The sequence below is a fragment of the Populus trichocarpa genome, chromosome 13 (assembly GCF_000002775.5).
Source record: "Populus trichocarpa isolate Nisqually-1 chromosome 13, P.trichocarpa_v4.1, whole genome shotgun sequence".
Lineage (NCBI taxonomy): Eukaryota > Viridiplantae > Streptophyta > Magnoliopsida > Malpighiales > Salicaceae > Populus > Populus trichocarpa.
Window position 1 is genome coordinate 5341949 of NC_037297.2, and position 15408 is coordinate 5357356.

Below are 15408 nucleotides of genomic sequence, written 5' to 3' on the forward strand. Positions count from 1 at the left end.
CCTTCTTCTTTTTTGTATTATTTTAAAATGTTAATATAAAAATAAATTTTAAAAAATAAAATAATATATTTTTAAATAAAAATCATTTTAAAAACATAAAAAAAATTAATAATGATAAAAAAGAGAAACATAAAATGATTTTAAAAAAGAGGGAAAGGAAGAAAGATCATTTTAAATTGTGTTTTTTTTTCTTTAGCTATAATTTTAATTTGAATTCAAAAAATTTATACTTGGAATGGCATAAAATATCCTATTTTGAAAAATAAGTTTCAAATTATTTTGATTTGAGAGAAATGATTTAAAAATGCTTTATTTTGCGAAAATCTCCAAAATTCCAAATTCCTATTAAATTAAAAAGGTACACAAAGTCATTAAATAAATGAGAATATGGCAACAAAATATAATAAATTATGCAGTGGTTATTGTAAATATCATTAATAATTATATCCATATTGATTGTGTATTGTATGATTTTGAATGCTTACTTCAAAACATTAAGAATTCCAACTAAAAGAGGTCTCTAAGTACCTAAGTATAAAAAAAATCACAAAAAAAAACCATATAGGTGGTGGCCCAGTGATAAAAGCTTGGGACTAAAAGGTTTGCTCCCTCTATGGTCTCAGGTTCGAGCGCTATGGTTGCTCATATGATGGCCACTGGAGGCTTATATGGTCGTTAACTTCAGGGCCCGTGGGATTAATCGAGGTGCGCGCAATCTGGCCCGGACACCCACATTTAACTAAAAAAAATCACCAAAAAAACTTTAAAAGGATAAGATGATTGGCTTCCTCTTAAAAGACAATGATAAAAACTTAAATCCTCATCTTTTAAAAGGTATATAAAAAAATTCAATCTATAATTAAAATCGGTAGACAATGTTGAAACCTGAAAGATTGAGGTGTTCGGTTTTTATTAGGGTATGAAAAAATAAAAAATTATATAGTACTTAAGTTATTCTATAAGTTACAGATTTTTTTCATTAACTAATATGTCAATAAATATGAAATTGACCAACTATTAATATATTTCAATAAATAATAAAAATTCGAAAATCCTCAAACAAAAATGGAAATTTTGCACTATTGAATTGTTTGCAAAAGATAAGAAAAATGATAAATTACAATTTTAAAAAATATATAAGAAATAAAAAATTGAAATTTCTCAAAACATTCTACAAAAATGTTAATTTTTAAGAGATAAAAAATAATGTTCTTAAGAAACTTTGATATTTTTATTTATTAAACATTGTCAAAAAAAAATGTCTGATAATTCAAGAAGTGTTTTTATTTATCAAATATTTTTATTTTTTCAAAGATAATATCTTTTCTTGATTCTCTGGAAATATTTTAATGATTGAGTGATATTAGAATTTTTTATTTCTTAAAAATTTAAAGATTTTTTTTTAAAATGTATAGTTTTTTAATTCTTCAAACATTTTTTTATTATTATGTTTTTTTCTTAAACATTTCTAAAAAAATTAATTGGTAATCAATTTAATTCAATTAGATTGAACTAGCTAATATTTGCAAATATTTTGATCAGAGTTTTTAAGAGAGATCTATTTGCTAAGTCAGAGTAAACACATCGATAATATTGGAGGGTTCCCAATAAATTTTATAGTATTTAATTAGTAATCTCTAATTAGTTATTCAACGAGATCCACTTTTTGAAAATATATTTTTATTACTTTTGATGGGTTTGTCTCTTTTTTCAAAATAGGTTCAATTGAATAACGTCATTAATTACAACTTTAGCATCATAAAATTTCTCGAGGGTTCCTATATATTGTTATTAGATGATAAAAACATAACGTGCTTGGGCCTCCAAACAAAAGGCCCAGTCATACAGGCCTGAGGCAAGTCGCGCATATTGGCTTTTTAAACTTTTATTTTTTTCTCCCGCCAATGATTTTCTTTAAAACAGTAGCAGGCAAAGAGTCGCCTCTTGCAACAAATGATGAGTTGCTTACTCTTTGGTAAGTTGATGAAAAGTCAGGTCAAGAGTGTTTTACACCCAAAACATCAACTATAAAACATTATTTTGACTCAAAACACTTAAAAATTTAAATAAACTCATTTATGCTTTTAAAAAAACATAAAAAAAGTTAAAATAAAAAATCAACTCGAAACTCAAAAACTTCCCGAGATTAAATATATTTTTTCAGACAATCTAAATATGAAATAAGAGCTTATTGGAACTATTTTTATTAAATAGAACTCGTAGATACTAAGATCAACTATTTTGATGATCAAAATAATTATTAACCGATATTTTTTTTATCCATAATTGAAATTCAGTGACTTTCTCTCTCCTAACATAAACTGAGGATAAAAAAAAAAAAAACAAGAGATGATGTTTTGGATAAAAAGTGAAATTTACAAAAAAAATAAAAAATAGTGGGATGGAAAATGGGTATGGTGAAACTAGAAGGACCAAAATCAACTTTTTTTTGTCAATTTTAAAATGGCCATCTAGTTCTTCCATGTTTTTTATTTACTGCAATAAAATACTACCTGGAAATCAGTCTGGACCGACCCGAGTCAAGCAACGGAAGCAGCTTAATTGGACGCGTTTACCCATTTTACCCGTTTTTTCTGCCCTAGGCTATCAGCAGCAGCACCATGCCGACAGTTAGCGTGGGGAGAGATCGTTTGTTCTCAGCCCTAGGAAAATCTTACTGTAAGCAATGGCTTCATTTCCCTCGCTTCTCTCTATTTTAATTGTTCGTTGATTGTATTGTACTGTATTGTAGCTCAAGAAGAGTTTGAGGATCTGTGCTTCAAGTTCGGCATCGAGCTCGACGATGTGGTGAGCCCTCCCTCCCTCTTCTAATTTTGTTTTGATTGATGATGTTTCGAATCCAAAATCAATCAATCAATTTGACTCGATGATGATATCAGACAACTGAGAAAGCAATTATTAGAAAAGAGAGGCACTTGGATGAAGAAGATGGAGGAGTTGGTGATGACGATGGAGAAATCATCTACAAAATTGAAGTTCCTGCTAACAGGTAGGTTCGGTTTATCTATATTTATATTTGTATTATATAAACAAGAAAAGATTGTGATAATATCCTTCTGTTTGATTTATTTATCCTCAGATATGATTTGCTCTGCCTTGAGGGGATTGCCCAAGCCCTCCGCGTTTTTAACGAGGAGCAGCAGACACCAACATATACACTTGCCAGCATTCCCAAGGACTCAATGCTTAAGATGCATGTCAAACCACAAGTATGTTTTCTTTTATTTTCTTTTTCCTAATAGCCACAAACATGCTTGGAGTAATTTTGGCATCTCATGGCATGCTGCAGACATCGTCGATTCGTCCCTTTGTTGTTTGTGCTGTTCTGAGAGATATTACATTTGATGAAGCTAGTTACAACAGTTTCATTGATCTTCAAGATAAGCTTCATCAAAACATTTGTAGGTAGTATTAATATTCTTGTCTGAATGCTCTTTTATTGTTTTTATCCCTCTCACTCTCGTAATACTCACATCCATTGTTTTCATATGTTTTAGGCGAAGAACCCTAGTTGCAATAGGGACTCATGACTTGGATACACTACAAGGCCCTTTCACTTATGAGGTGGGCTCAATATCTTTGGAATCATCTCTTTTCACATGCATCTTGTATTGTCAATGATGTGATGTAATACTGCAAGTCTGGAAGAAGAGGACCTCACAACTCATTTGGCCTGTGCTATAATTATAGTATGTGCGGTAGATGCTTCTTGTAAGATAGGAATGCTTCAACACTTTTGCAATGATGTTTTTACTGTGTCCCGTTATATATGGATAAGTGGCCTTTGGATATTGTCTACTGCAACTTTTTATGTATTTTCTTTTTTCCTTTCTCCCTCGGACTAAATATTGGTCATGTAGTATCTTTTCTCTTTATGGATACAATTGTTTGTTGCAAAGCACATTCATGTAGGTTTTGCATGTCTACTTGATAGGTTTTCTGACTTTCATTTGCTTCTTGAAAATCAGGATTGTTTTATGAGAACTGAAGGAATACATACTAAATTATAACATGTTTTATGCGCTCATTTTTCAGGCTTTGCATCCCAAAAGCATTAATTTTGTGCCACTGAAACAGGTAACTTGTGCTATAATATTTATTTTGTGATTCGTATGTTTGAATATATTCCCATCTGCACTGCAATGGTGAGTTTTGGCCATGTCACAAGAAAATTAGTTTATACTAGGGGGACTTGAACTATAAGCCTGTCCTTTTCTGCCCCTTTGCTTAGTTTTATAGGTCTTTTTCTGAATGTACTTGGCACCATTTAGTAGTATTGTGTTAGTTATGTCTTGTTTTTTATATACTCTTGTTAAACATCTTAGTGTGCTTTCACACCAGTATTGTCAAAGGTGAAAAGCGCTAAAAGGCGCCAAGCCTATAAAATGCCCAAGGTCCCGAATGAACCAAGGCGAAATGCTATAAATTAAAAAAAAAAATTTATATTATATAAATCTAAAATATATATCTTCCCAATTAAGATTAGATCATTAGAAAATCAAAAGAAAATATAAAATACCATAACATAGTCATATAAAGTTATATTTTTCACCCTTATAACAAAATAAGATAATTTAAAATAGTAAGTAGCCAGATAGATTAAAAAACAAAATTAAATATCATCATCATTATTCATTAAACTTCAAAAACATCTCCTTCCATGCTTTCCTCTTCTTCACTTGAATCCTCCATATCCTCCATTTCATGATTATAATCGAAACCCTTATCTCTCAAACTATTTTGCAAATGTTTAGAAAAAATTAAAGTATTAGCTGTACAAATGTGTTGTTCTTCGACTCCCACCATTGAAAAAAGAAAGTGTGGTTGGTGTTTCTCTTCTAAGTGTACTTCATTGTCTGTTTGTTTCCCACTTTAATGATTTCTTTAATTTTTTTGTACCCTAATCTTTGTTTTTTACAGAAACAACCCTAAGTTGTTTCTTGTGGTAAATTAAAAAAATAGACAAATAGGTCAAAACATAAATCATTAAAAAAAAAATCCAATAGAAAAGGAGTAACTTCAAGCAGGCACTAGCCTTAGCGCCTTGCACCCACTCACAAGGCACTCGCCAAGGCGACTCCTCATTGAAATCCAACGCATGAGGCTAATAAAGGTGTTGGGGCTTTGCCTCACCTAGAGCGCCTAGGTGAGTGCCCCTTGACATCACTATTTCACACACAGCGAATACCTGGAGAGAATGTGCATGCTTTTGGAGTTAGAAATCTATCCAGACAGTCTTTCTGAACCTTATTTCACATTTCATGGGAGCTTCCGTGTGTTTCTTTTGGTGGCTAATTTTATTGCTGTCTTATTATCATCTGCTTTGTGCTTTACACTCTCAATGCCATAAACATTTATGACTGACTAATGGTGATTTCTTTGTCTTTGATTCTCGTAATTTAGGAGAAAAGCTTCAGAGCTGATGAACTGATGGAGTTTTACAAGGTGATTGGAAATTATGGCGTCTTCATTTTGTTGTCCATTAGTTATGTTTTCAAGTTTTGATATTGCCTTTATATTGTTTGTTTTTCTAATCCTTGAACAACTGTGGTGTTGATGGTTCTAAGCCTATCCTTTGTGAATGATTTTCTTGTAATACGCAAGAGTTTGCGAATTAAATTGTATGCTAGGTGCAAAAAATGCAATTATGCCTTTTGTCTTGCTATGGGTTCTAACAATATTTACTTGGCAGTCTGATATGAAGCTGAAGAAGTTCTTACAAATAATTGAGAATTCTCCAGTGTTTCCTGTCATACATGATTCTAAAAGGTATGAGTAGGTTTCTCGATAAAATCAAATCGTTATGATTTTGTAGTTTCTTGCCTGTCAACCTATTGATTTGTTATTTAGTTTTAGTTCCTTTTATTGAATGACATCTTTTCTATAGTTTGATATAGTGTTCAGTTGCTTCATATACCCCTGGTAAGAGAGATTCCATCACCCTATGGAGGATGTGAATGCACAAGAGTTAGATTTCCCCTGCGCATCACTCAATTCTTTAGATTTCCCCTGCGAATCACCAAATTCTGGAATTAGGGTGCATCCGTAGTTTTCCTTTTCCAATTACTTGCTTTGGCTTCATCCTTGTGCATTATTTGCATCTCTATTTTAGTTTGTGCCCCATTTTATTTAATGATATCTTGTCAAGAGAGGGCACAAATTTGAGTCAGATACAGATGGGGCAGAAACCTTATGTTTTATTTGTATATATGTGGAGTTCAATGGAATTGATTTTTTGAAAAATGAGCAACCCAGCCTGGTCCAATTTTCTTAGGGGGGCAGGGCAAGACAGATATCAGCAATTACAGTGACAATAGTCCTCTTTTTTTCATGTGGTTGTTTCTATGGGATATTTTAGGTTACTTATTGACACATTTCATTTGATCATTAAGTATGAATGTCATGCTCTTTTATAGCCTACGACATCTCTCTTTTGTGCTTTAAGAATTTCAAGTTACTGCCTGTATATATATGCATCTCATGTTTCTTTCTGCAGAACTGTTTTATCTCTACCGCCAATTATTAATGGTGCGCATTCGGCTATCACTCTGAAGACTAAGAATGTTTTCATTGAATGCACAGCCACCGATCTGACAAAGGCCAATATTGTATTGAACACGATGGTAAGAGACTGAAGTTCAGGTTTCTTTTTCATGGTAATTTTTAGATTTATGTACACATTTTCCTTGTTTTCTCAGGTAACAATCTTTTCAGCATATTGTCAAAGAAAATTTGAGGTGGAGCCAGTTGAAGTGATATATTCTGATGGGAGGTCATTCATTTACCCTGATTTATCTGTCTATAACATGGAAGTTCCTCTTTCATATATTACTGGCTCAATTGGAGTCTCTTTGGAGGCAGAAAAGGTATTGTAATTCCTGTTGTTCCTACACTTGTTACTAATTTTGTGCACATGCTTTCATTTAAATTTAAATGAAGTGCTGCTCCATTTGATGTCAGCATTTTCATTGATTAAGTGATGTATCATAAGTAAACCAATTCTGCTTTTGATCATATTAGGCTTTAATTTGAAAAGATAATTGATGGTGTCGAGTTTACTCAATTTCCTGAAGCAAAGGACTTGTGTGGATTGTTCAAATGCACAAAGATTTGAAATGGACAGCACATTAAGAAAGATCACTACTTTGATTTTCCTTCAATTTGCAAATTTGCTCAATGATACCTGGAAGTATACTTGCATCTGGCTTTACCAGAGAAAAAGAATTACTGATCGAACATGATTTATTGTACTTACAGTGTTTGATTTCAATGAGCAAGACTATAGTTTAACTTTGGATAGATTTCAAGGAAATGCAAGTTGGTTCCTTGCATGTAAGTTGATAACTGATGGTAGCATGTTTAACTTTAGGTGATACTTTATGATGCAGAACCACCTGCCACTGAATTCTAGACTACTTATTTTAGGAAGAAGTTTAGGATTTTTTTATTTATTTTTTAGTCTATCAGTTAGTCCTATTCCTGGTGGGTTTTTTTTTTGGATTGGGTTTGGTTTTCCTATTTTCTAGTTGCTTTGATGCTAATAAATAGCGCCCTGGTTAGACATTCAAGATGAAGTGACAAAGATCGATTGATCAAATAAATTGAGTGCTCAGAGAATTAGTTTTCTTGGATTGTGTTAATTTTCCATTCACTTGATTCTCCATAACTTTGTTTACAAGTTATATTAGGAGGAGAATATAGTTGGGGCAGCAATCAGTCGTGGATTACATCTAGTTTGTTTGAGAGTCAGTGGACTTCTAGGGAAGTCATCTAAAGTTGTTTTAGCCATTTAAAACAGAGCTCGACAAATGCTGTTGTTTGAACTGTAATTTTATGTGTTATCAGCATCAAGGAAAAGGAAAACAGATGTTGAGGTGGTGAAAATAATTGAATTTCTGATTAGTTTTAAAAATTTATATAAGTTATCTGAAAGCAGTTGAAATTTAAGAATTGTTAAGCTGTGTTCAATCACAGGCATAGATTTTGATGTTGATTCATTCTTGTATTCATTAACCATCCACTGTTGTCATTTACCTGGTAATTTTGGTAAGAATATTAAGGAACAATTTTTATTTTTTTTTCCCGATTATCATATCGAAATTGCTTCTGTCTTGAAGAAACCATCTCTTATCAGGGGATGTTGTACAGTACAAGTTTTCTGTCGTTGGCTGTTGTACAGTACATGATTTCTGTCGTTGGAAGTTCTGCACCTGATGGGTATATTAGCCCTCTGGCATGCTTTCTTCTAGGATTTTCTGTCAGCTATCTGTTTATCAATTATGGCATTGCTGACACTATTCCCTTGTGTCTGTCCATGCAAGAAAGTCTGAGATAGCAATAGCACTTGTTTTTTATTTTATTTTTTTATCATTCAGGTTACTAGTTTATTAAATCGGATGCAATTGCGTTCTGAGCATTCTGTACTTGATGACAACAAATGCAATATCAATGTATCGGTACCTCCAACAAGAAGTGACATTCTTCACCCGTGTGATGTTATGGAGGTATACAACAATGGTTACTATTATTTACTGTGTTTATAACATAGCCAATTTGCGTCCTTTTCTTTTTGTGAATGACAAGGCATCCACTGTCTTTTCAAGGACGTTGCAATTGCTTATGGGTACAATGACATTCCAAAGAGAAGGCTCCCATCAATGAAGCCACTGCCCTTGAATCAGCTCGAGGATCTTATCAGAGCAGAGGTACTAAAAGGAGATCTCTCTCTCTCTCTCTCTTCATGTTCTTGCTTTGCTAGCATTTTCTTATTGTGGTTTTTATTATTCTACTTTGATTTCCATGGGCTATTTTATTATTTATTTATTTATTTTGTCTGCAATTTCTAGATTGCAATGAATGGGTTTACAGAGGTCTTAACATGGATTTTATGCTCTAATCGAGAGAATTTTGCCTTGTTAAATCGAGAAGATGATCAATCAAGTGCAGTGATTATTGGAAATCCCCGTTCCTCAGATTTTGAGGTTTGTGTTAAATCGTCTTTGGTGGTGTTCCAAGCCTACTATATTTTCATGTTCTATTTTGATTTTGGTCGTTTCAATCTCTTTGAACTGGCTTTCCTTCACCTTTGTATAACTTTTACCTGATATGCACCTCTGCTTTTCCTTGTTTTATTGCTAAGACTTTTTAACCAACAATCAAATTATTATGAAGATAAATTGTGTATTAGTAAAACCTCTGTATGTTTGTATTCTCATATGATTGTGGAGTGTGGTTGATATCCTCTGGAAATATCATCCTTCAATTGGCAGAATTTATAACTCTAAAATGTACTTGCTTGTTTGTTTCAAATATTGTAAGACTTGGATATACTTAAAGGATATATTCTTATGAAGATGTTAGACATTGCTGGTACTTCACATGATCAGTCATCCATTGTGAATCAGAAACTAGCTGCTTTTGCAGTATTTATGGTTAGGTGATAATGCATTATGAATCAGAAAGGGTTCTGGGATCGGGGTTGAGAGGGTTCCAAACAAGCATGCCTAAATGGGCAGAAAGTAATTGTCTGAATTGCTATTTGGTTCCTATGTCTGTGGTCTAAATAATCTTTGCAGCTTTTGTATGCTACCTATTTTGGCATAACTATACATAATATCTTCACCTCTTTTTCAAATTTTAATTTCCTGTACATTTCTGTAGGCTGTCCGAACAAGCCTCATGCCTGGTGCTTTGAAAATTATTGGACATAACAAAGACCATCCTAAGCCAATCAAGGTACTTATTTCTGGTTCTTGATAGTCCTTGTTATTAGAGAATTGTATATTTCTTACACTATTTTGACAACTTGAATGCATAGATAATTCTACTAATCTCTGGAGTATGCTCAAATATCTATCAAGTATGATAGTGTTCTTGATACTCCGTGGCAATAATTTTTACCCTCATTGGTAGGAGGAAGTTCCTTCATCTAACAGAACAACTATCTAGGGTGCAATTTTTTTATGCATGTCCAAGGGTGTTTGCTTAATGCATCGAGTCCAGTTCATTGCAAAATAGAAGTTCATACTGCTATTTTTATGCGCACATGTGCACATCCTCCCATTATGTCGTTGGTAGCTGCTATATCAATGAGAATCAATAATCTTTTTTCAGGTGTGATAACTTGTTCCTGCTTTTGGCAGGATATATGTATATATATGTGTGTGTGGATAACTTCTCATGTTTGAAATTGGCCAATAGATTTTTGAAGTGGGTGATGTAGCATTTTTGGATGAGAGTAAAGATGTTGGTGCAACTAACCGTCGCCATCTTGCAGCTCTGTATTGTGGCACTAACTCAGGATTTGAGGTATAGTTTGTTATGTTGTTGAGCTTCATTTCCAATCTTGTATGGAATGGCTTCATTACAAGTTTTTGAACGGTTATTATCTGATACTTCATCGATTCATTGATTTTATTTCATTGGTATTCTTTTTTTTGATATCTTGTCACCCATTAAAGATCTCTCAAGTTGATTTTCTTATTTGAAGGCATGGCTTTTGCCAAACAATATTCAAATTTGTATGCTTTTGTGCAGCAATTATCTAGCCTAAGGATCAAGTGTGATTTCGGTGTATAGGTAGAGGGTCCAAAATCTAATAATTGCTGGGAGACGAGTGTTTCTCTAGCTAGAATTAGGAAGCATAAAGTATCTCCTGCTTAGCAAATTTTAAATTTCTTGTTTATTTTTTTATTATTCTAAATGGTAGTTGTGTTTTTACTCAGGAGTCAAACTCTATTGGTGACATCAGGAAGATTTCAAGCCCATAAATATGCTTATAATATTCTAATTCCAGCTGCACAATTTAATGAATAAAGTTGCATCCTATTTCTCTAATTTCTTGCACAGCGTGAGGCTTTAATAAATGGATTTCTTTCATAACGCTACAAGCCTGCAGTTAGTAGTCCTTTCCCCTTTATCATTCAATTTTTACATCAAATCTGATGTCAATGTCTAAATTCATAAATCCAAAATCCTACGACCACACTCCATGAAATTCATCCGAGGACTTTTCCTCTATTGTTCTGCATCCAGCAATTTTGTCTCTAAATTTTATTAGCCACACTCAGAATTTATAAAGTCTAATAAGTTAAATGGATGACATTTTAAACCGTGTTTGCAGCTTATTCATTCCTTGTTGGACAGAATTATGGAAGTGCTGGGAACCCCTTTTGTGCCAATCGGTGACAATACGGGGTACTACATACAGCGGTCAGATGTAAGTATTTCCTGTGCTGCCTGTTGTTTTTGAGGTCATTCTGGCATTATTGGTTATGATAACCCTCATTTGGTATTTACTGAAGGCACCTGAATTTCTTCCCGGTAGACAGGCTAGCATCATTTACAAAGGGAAGCATATTGGCGATTTTGGTATTGTGCACCCCCAGGTATCTAGTGATCGCATACGTAGAAGTTTTATTTATTAGCACCATGATATTTCATAACAATAGTCAGTAACATAATATAGTCTCTTGTTGGTGTCAATGTGTTAAAATCTGAAATTTCTAGTAAACTTTATTGATTGTGCCTTTCTTTATCCATGAAATTGATTATTCTATTCTTGAATTTTTTACTGATTGCTATGTTGGACTCTAACAAATTGTTATATACAGTTGCACAGTGCTCCAGAAGTGATTTTTAGTGAAAACAGTGACTTGTAATTTCTGTTGTCCATATATTTGTGGAGAATATTTTATATAAATTGGTAGTCTTTTTGGTGCTGGCAGCGGCTGTTTATTAGGGTTGGGTGGTGGTGAAAAGTATTGTTTTAGCACCGTAATCTATTTTGGAATTTAAGCTTTATTTTATGTCGGCATCAACACTATAAATGAAAAATGAATTTCACAACTTATTTTACAGAACAGATGGCCAGTGGCTATGCGGAATAAATTTGTCATAGAAAAGTGTTCCTTTCGCAAGTTACATTCAATTTCCTGCCAGTTCACTTATTCTATGACTCCTTTTGTATGGTTTAAACATCTTTCTGATTAGCAATAAATTACCAGGTCTTGAACAACTTTGTCATTACGGATCCATGTTCCTTATTGGAAATTGATATTGAGCATTTTTTGTAAGGTCTACGGTGACAACAAATGTAAGTAACAGTAACGGTCCTTGTTTCAAGTATTCGTTTCCTGAAAGCTTCAAATTCTTTTGAGCAATGTTACACTTATCCACACTTGTGGGTGCCTGACATCTATGAGCTGGGCTTAGCATTTGCCCACCAGGATCTGCAAATGCAGGCACACCAATTAGCTCGCTGGCCCCCTTGTTTTTTGTTATTTGTAAGTGACCCGTTATTTTTCCTCTTGAGCATGCAGGTCAGCTGGTGATCTGGTGCAGTGGCTTGAATCTTGTTTTGCCTGAGATGGTGATTACTGGCCTAAAATCTGAGCCTAAAATCTGGAGAGAAATTACTGGCCTCCACCTGCGAGTGCTTTGTTTTCTTAGAGAGTTCGTTTTCTTAAGACAATGAAACTATCGGTATTGATTATTTAGGCAATTAAAACTCAGATTTTGATGTGAAATATCTACTGATGGTTTACTTAGCTAGGTCTTTTCGTTTCATGTTCTGATTTTTCTCAATATATGTGACTAGTATTTGTTAAAGAGAAATATAAAATCATTATTGGGGGTTGAGATGATTGAAGGTAGTGATGAACTTGTATAAGTTTTAAGCTCATATGAGTTTTACGAACTATTCCTGGAGGAGAGTTTAAATTTTTTAGTTGAGATTATTGTTTGAAAGTGTTTATATTTTTTCACCCTGAACATTGCTTTTAGATAAAGGAATGCTTTAGCACTTGTTTGATTTTGTGGTAGTTTCTGTATTTTAAAGGGTTTTAATTTGTTTTTCATCTATGAAAGTATTAAATTGATGTTTTTAGATGTTTTTTTTATATATATTTTTGATGTGATGATATAAAAAATAAAAAATAAAAATCTTAAAAAACATTATTTTTAATTGAAAAATATTTTTTAAAAAATATTATGTACTAAGGATACATTAAAGTTTAAAACGTTCATGTATTTTTTCTTTTTTTGGGGTAAAAGATTCGGTGGAAAGGTATTTTTAAGTAATGTTCCATAACTCATAAAGGTTGCTGGACTCGTAAGTAGTGAAAAACGGCTGTGTTAGATTTCATAATAAGAAATTCAAAAGTTATTTCCTTGAGTAAGAAATTATACATAGGAATGACAATGGATGGTACTTATAGGTTCAGTTTTTATTATATTTTTATTTTAATTATTATTCATAGTGAAAGAAAATTAGATATTTATATTCAATTTATCATTTTTGGTTTTTTTAGTGGTGGTAGTTTTAGATTTATTTATTTTATAAGAGCAAATCTTTGTCAAACGAATGAACTTGAAGGTCATCAAAGCCCAAAACACAATTAGTTAGTTATCACACAAACTAAGCTCACCTTGGGTCGGGTCGACCCTAGGGTGGGTCTGATAATTATGGGTAGAACTAAAATACATATAATTTTTTTTTTTTTTTCATTTTTACCCCTATTTGGGGATTTTAATTCCACCCAAACTCGATTAATACTAATTCAAATTGACTTAAATGAGAAGTTTAGGCAAAACTTTGAAAGTACAAGTTGGGTTTTGAGCAAGTAATTGATATTGTTTAACTTTACCCATTGTTGACTTGAAATTTTATTTCTGTGCATAAAGTTGATAAAAATTACAGTGTGTGAGAGAGAGTTTAGTTGTTTAGGGTTTTTTTTCACCTAGTCTCATTCTCAGTCGTCTCTCATCAGCATTGTTTTATTTTTTTTCCTACTATTAAACAAAAACAACTCGATTAGTGATTATGATTACAATTCTCTCTCCTCTTCTGCTTTCTTTTCTCTCGGCTGGTCAATGTGTTGTTTTGTGGTGGTTTGATTTCTTTCAAGAACAAACTTCTAGTCGGTGTAAAATCTCCAGTCTAGTGATCCATGATGTTTCTATTTTCAGTGATCTCATGTTTTGGCTTCTTATCTCTAATCTTTTCTTTTAAAATACTTAAATTAATTTTACCATTGCAATTATTTATGGTCATTGAAGATTCCAGCACCTATATTTATTACCTTATTATTGTTGGGTTTTTCAAAACACATAAATGTAGAAGAAACAATAATTTAAAAGGTTTTTAGAAGTCTTAGAAATCTTTTTAGATAATCCATGGTCATTTAGGGTTTGAAAAAAAATTACTTGAAGGTTATATCTTTTTTTAAAGGTTTGATCAAATCGTTAAAGTTGAATTGTCACAAGTCATAAGTCGTTCAATTATTTGTTTTTTAACAATAATCTACACGAATTATCATATCAAAAGTTTCTTAAATCCTTCTCAAGAGAGATGGATTGTTATGTCTTGAGTGCTAGCTCTTTCTTTTTATGCTTTCAGGTATTTTTGTGTTGTATAACCTATACAGAAAATATAAGACATATTTTATTTATAGAAAAAACCTGATAATCCTATTCATGGTAAAATATCAATTTGCACCCTGAAAAATATTATATATATATATATATATATATATATATATATATATATATATATATATATATATATTATTTCAGGATAGTTTTTTAAATTTATACAATCAAGTTCCTACTTGATTTTTCTAAATTTAGAATTGTAATATCATGTATAAATTACATTCTAGTCCTTAATTTTTAAAACTTATTTACAATTAATTCGTACTTGATTTATCATCCTAGTTTAATTTCTTACGCATGGTTTATAATGCGTATGATTTATTAAATTCCTTAATTTGTTGGTCTAAATATAAATCATAATCTAAAAAAAAACAAAATTAAATAAATTCAACAATTTAATTTAATCAATTCAACAATTAATTGATTTATATTTGAAGATCAAATATACCATTTAGCTAGAAACGTATCACAATCCCTCAAATATTAGGAAAATTATACATGGTTTGACTTAAGTTTTCAATAACCATTTTTTCAGTGTAATTATCATCCTTTCAACAAGATTGTTTTGATTTAGACATTGGAGCATATAGTGCATCTGCTTTATCAAATCATGTTTGTTCTTAATATAATAGTAATGAATTCTTTAAATAAGATTTGAAACTCTTTTCAAATCTCATTTCACATTGCTTAAGGATTTCACAATCAATATTATTTGAAAACAAGTGAAACATTTTTTCTAATACATTTAGGATAATGAATCTTCTATTGATCACTTAAATACCTTTATATAGTTCATGTTATACCAATATTTTCTTATTTGTTACCCTTGATTACGACATGTAGTTAGGATCAAAGCATAAAGTTCTCTATTTAAGATAACTTAATAATCTCAAGTTTAAGAATCATTTACATAACTGTCACATGAGTATTTTTATAGATACATGTGATTTCTTC

General features: G+C 32.0%; 1 protein-coding gene across 4 annotated transcripts; it reads left to right on the forward strand.

The window, feature by feature from the left end:
• Positions 1-2507: 2507 nt before the first annotated feature.
• LOC7482395 (phenylalanine--tRNA ligase beta subunit, cytoplasmic) lies at positions 2508-12665 on the forward strand. Of its 4 annotated transcripts, XM_052446491.1 has the most exons (20): positions 2510-2679; positions 2753-2808; positions 2901-3010; positions 3101-3230; positions 3311-3426; positions 3519-3585; positions 4057-4098; positions 5425-5466; positions 5714-5790; positions 6518-6644; positions 6720-6887; positions 8397-8525; positions 8625-8726; positions 8868-9002; positions 9682-9756; positions 10222-10329; positions 11144-11239; positions 11325-11408; positions 12027-12115; positions 12342-12665. In XM_052446491.1, the coding sequence occupies exons 1-19, from the start codon at positions 2622-2624 to the stop codon at positions 12093-12095; spliced, it is 1791 nt and encodes a 596-aa protein (XP_052302451.1). In that variant the 5' UTR covers positions 2510-2621; the 3' UTR covers positions 12096-12115; positions 12342-12665. The 4 variants fall into 4 exon arrangements, with proteins under 4 accessions (XP_052302453.1, XP_052302454.1, XP_052302452.1 ...); XM_052446492.1 differs by lacking the exons at positions 12027-12115; positions 12342-12665 and having other exon boundaries at positions 2509-2679; positions 11167-11239; positions 11325-11358; XM_052446493.1 differs by lacking the exons at positions 11144-11239; positions 11325-11408; positions 12027-12115; positions 12342-12665 and having other exon boundaries at positions 2508-2679; positions 10164-10223.
• Positions 12666-15408: the final 2743 nt, after the last annotated feature.

Coding starts and splice junctions, on each gene's coding strand:
- LOC7482395 (XM_052446491.1), top strand. CDS start 2,622: ATGCCGACAGTTAGCGTGGGGAGAGATCGTTTGTTCTCAGCCCTAGGA. Junction 11,240..11,324: donor ACTACATACAGCGGTCAGAT/GTAAGTATTTCC, acceptor TATTTACTGAAG/GCACCTGAATTTCTTCCCGG. Junction 11,409..12,026: donor TTGGTATTGTGCACCCCCAG/GTATCTAGTGAT, acceptor ATAAATTACCAG/GTCTTGAACAACTTTGTCAT.